The sequence below is a fragment of the Lipotes vexillifer genome, unplaced genomic scaffold (assembly GCF_000442215.2).
Source record: "Lipotes vexillifer unplaced genomic scaffold, Lipotes_vexillifer_v1.1 scaffold1093, whole genome shotgun sequence".
Taxonomy (NCBI): Eukaryota; Metazoa; Chordata; class Mammalia; order Artiodactyla; family Lipotidae; genus Lipotes; species Lipotes vexillifer.
The window spans coordinates 551,487-555,450 of record NW_006774793.1 but is presented as its reverse complement, the minus strand read 5'-3'; the positions used below and the strand labels follow the sequence as shown (position 1 = coordinate 555,450).

The following is a 3,964-nucleotide window of genomic DNA, read 5'->3' as shown; positions in this document are numbered from 1 at the left end:
AAGTGGCCTTGCTAGCAGGAATGGATGATATGCGTGAAGTCAAAAACATTGATTTCCCCTTACCAAGTTTGACCTAGCTAATGCTGTTGCTCAGTGACTAATCTGCCAAACACAGAGACTAATGCTGAGCCCCTGATCTGGTGTCTTTCCCCAGACAGACTGCCCAGACACCTGATGACAAGTGGATTGCATTAGACATCTTCCATGATGGAGATGAATGAGATTTGTTCTCACAGGAGTAGACACATATACTTGCATATGGATTTGTCTTCCTTGCTCATTGTACTCTGCCAGCATCATCCTTATAAAGTCACAGAATGCCTAATTTCATCAAGGGATCGCCCACAGTATTTCTTCTGAGGAAGAAACTATTCTCACTGCACAAGATTACAGCAGTGGGCACATGCCCATGGGATTATTTATCTTACCTCATAACCCATCACCCAGAAGTGGCTAGCTTGTTGAAATGTAGAATGGCTTATTGATTCCGTTATAGCACCAGTTGGAAAGCAACTCTGTAAAAAGATGGCATTCTGTCTTATATGATGCAATATATGCTTTATAGCAGAGACTATTATATGATGTTTTCTCCCCCATACCCAGAATGCATGAGTCCAGGAATCAAGGAAGTGGCTCTGGGAGTGGACGCTCTCACGATTATTACCAGTAACCTACTAGCAGTATTTTTGCTCCCAATGTTTGTACCTTTGAGCTGTATTGGTTTGGAGGTCTTACTCTCTAATAGGAGGAAGGCTTTCACCAGGGGACACAGCAATAATTTCACTGAATTGGGAGATAAGACAGCCATGTGGCCATTTGGGCTACATATGTCTCACAGCAATGAATAGAAAATGAGGTTACTCTACTGACTGGAGTGATTGATACCAATTACCAAGGAGGAATTAGGTAGCTGCTACACAACAGATATAAAGTGGACTATGTCTGGAACCCAGGAGATTTCCTAGGGGAGCCTCTGGGAACTTCCAAGCCTGATACTAAACGTTAAAGTTAATTTACAGCAAGCAATAAAAAGACAAGATTTTTGAGTACTCAGATCCTTTGAGAATGAAGACTTGGATCACACCACTAGGGAAGTAACCTAATCCACTGAGGTTATGGCTGAGGGCAGGGAAAATATAAACTGTGTAATAAAAGAAAGAAGCCGTCCATGTCAATTGCACTATCGTGACCAAACTGGGAATCAAAGAATGTAGTAGTTTTCTGTGTTTTCCTTTTGCTCTTTACATGTGTGTTCCTTTGTATACATTGCCATTCTCTTCTTCTTTCTCCTCACCATAATTATTTTATATGCAGATTGTCAGAGATTAACTTTGCAATTTAGTCTGTGTATAACAGCGTTTTCAGTGAAATTTCCTCTGAATTTTAGAAGTAATTAATACAGCCAGTGATCCGTAGTGACTGCCGGGATTGTGGGTCTCCTCATTTGGGGGAAATGATGAGAACTTCTTCACTTGTTGAAAGGGCAGCTTTAGCTTGTTAGATAGAAACATAGAGTCATTTCACCGTTGTTTGGAAGTTCAAATGTGTATGGAGGGGTGTGTAGGAAAGATCAATAACCAGAAAGATGGGGCATGCCACTTATCAATTTATTGCCTTTCAATTATGAATCCCCCGTTCATGGATTCAGAGGGTGACTCTGGACATGGACCTTGTAAACATTTCTCCTTCGCCAGCTGGCACGATGTTAAGCTTTGTCAGTAGAGGGAACGGGAAGGACACTGCAGGAAGAGGCAGCATCTCTTCCAGGTCCTGGCATGTTTTCCACACTTCTTTTTTGTTTTTGTTTTTGTTTTTGTTTTTGCGGTACGCGGGCCTCTTACTGCTGTGGCCTCTCCCGCTGCAGAGCACAGGCTCTGGACGCACAGGCCCAGCGGCCATGGCTCACGGGCCCAGCTGGTCCGCGTCATGTGGGGTCTTCCCGGACCGGGGCACGAACCCTTGTCCCCTGCATCGGCAGGCGGACTCTCAACCACTGTGCCACGAGGGAAGCCCTTCCACACTTCTTGTTCCTGCAGTGCTTGGCCATCCTGTGGGACACCAGTGATGCTCACCTCCAGCAACATTTAATGACAGCCCCCCAGGTTGTTTCTTGGCGGCTTTCACAAGCACCCGAGCAAATTCAGCAGCACTACCTTGCCAGCTTCCTATAAATTGTGTTGGAACCATGGGAGGTGTTCTTCTGCCTGTCAACCTTGTTCTCTGGCACCTCAGCAAACTTCCCCATCCAGCAGGCTGCAGCCACACACTCCCCAGTGAAGCCTGAGTCATTGGCTTGGTAGGAGAAGGGGGTACAAATTACAACGTGTTAGTTTCCTCACAACTCTGGCTTAGTCCTAGAGATAACGGCATCTCCCTACCTATGCTATTCTTATGTTCTTTAGAGTTCTTTTTACTCATTAGTAAATAACTCCCTGTTATTAGTTAATAATTCTTTATATTAAACTTTCCTTGTTCAAATTGCTGTGATTTTTCTCCTGATTGCACTTGATTTGGGTAGTATGGGTCCATGAAGTGCATGAGAGGAAAGGCATTAGCTGTAGAAAGATCAGCAACCACATGTCGGGAAACAGTATCCTCCTTTTCAGGAACTGTGCTTCAGTACGTGGTGATGAGCACACGTGGGGGTGGATGCTATGGCAGAGGAGATAGAGAGGAGGGACTGCACCACTTAAGCCTGGGGAGCCCCTCTGGGCCAAGAATAGGATTTTTATGCCATTACATAGTTTTATTTCAAAAGTATTTTTCCAGGTACTAATATATAGAATAAATACACTTACTATTTTAAAAATTAATTTAGGCATTGGTGGTAATGAGAATTTCCTTGAACAAATTTTTGAGATTAATCTATAGCTAACTGACAACTGATGGCAACTGTATCTGAGAGATAAACTCAGTGTCAGTCTCTAGAGAGAGAATGCCCCACTGTGGCCAAATAGGGAACTTAGAAATATTTTCAGTAACTCTTAAGGGGTTTGTGCTCTGCTTCCTTTGTAAAACCAGTTACTGTGTCCCTCAGAGCACAGTAATACACCGCTGAATCTTCCTCTTGAGCTGATAGTTTTTTCAGATGGAAGGATGCCTCACCCTTGTTGAGGTCAGCCGTGAAACCTCTGATACTCTCTCTTGAGGTGTGTCTCAGGAGTAACTGGAGGTGTTGTTTGGGGTAGTGTACATACCAGAAGAGCACAGGGCTCCCAGAATATGAGTAGTTGCACTTCACCTGCACTGGGGACCCTTCAAAGACGGAGATGTGGTCCTCAGGCTGAGTCACTGTCTGGGCTCTTGTTCCTCCTGTAACACCAATTCTGGATCAGGGATTGTCTTGCAGACAGAGGAGAATAGTTCGTTAAACTGATTCTAAATCAGAAGACCAGAGAAAGATAGAATAAAAAGAGACTACTCACTGAGTGTGAATATCATCACAAGCACTGAGATGAGGGTGGGCTTCATGTCTGAGCAGTGAGGAAACAGGAAGCTCCTTTCTGCAGGTTTTTCCCGGAAACAATTCAGCCACATGGACACCCTGACAGAGCAGTGAGTGAGTTTACACTGGCATGCAAAGTAAAAACTCTTCCTCAAAGGGCTGGCTGCTTTTTGGCTTTCTATCAAGTTCAAGTTGTGTAGCATCCTCCTCTAGAGGCCCTATCTGATACTGCAGATAATCTCGGGCTTCAGGAGGCCTTCAGTTCTGAAACAGAATGGTGCGGGATTTCCTCCACAGTTAGTAAGACAAAGTGTAATGCTGTACTAAGTGAAGAAGCATGTTACCAGAAAGGTCCAGATAGAGATATCGACAGAACATAATAGAAAGTCCAAACATACAAATTATTTATGGGAATTCAGTTATCAAAAAATAGGGAAAAGATGGTATATTCAGTAAAATATGTCTTCATGAATGGAGAGTCATCTAGAGATCAGCAACTAAATTTGGATGCATACCTTA

General features: G+C 43.7%; 1 gene segment (V, D, J or C); it reads right to left on the bottom strand.

Moving 5' to 3' along the window:
- Nucleotides 1-2,974: 2,974 nt before the first annotated feature.
- Nucleotides 2,975-3,537, bottom strand: LOC103071165 (T-cell receptor alpha chain V region PY14-like). The segment is given in 2 exon segments: nucleotides 2,975-3,312; nucleotides 3,426-3,537. Coding segments are annotated over 2 exon segments (450 nt in total).
- Between the last annotated feature and the right edge of the window lie 427 nt (nucleotides 3,538-3,964).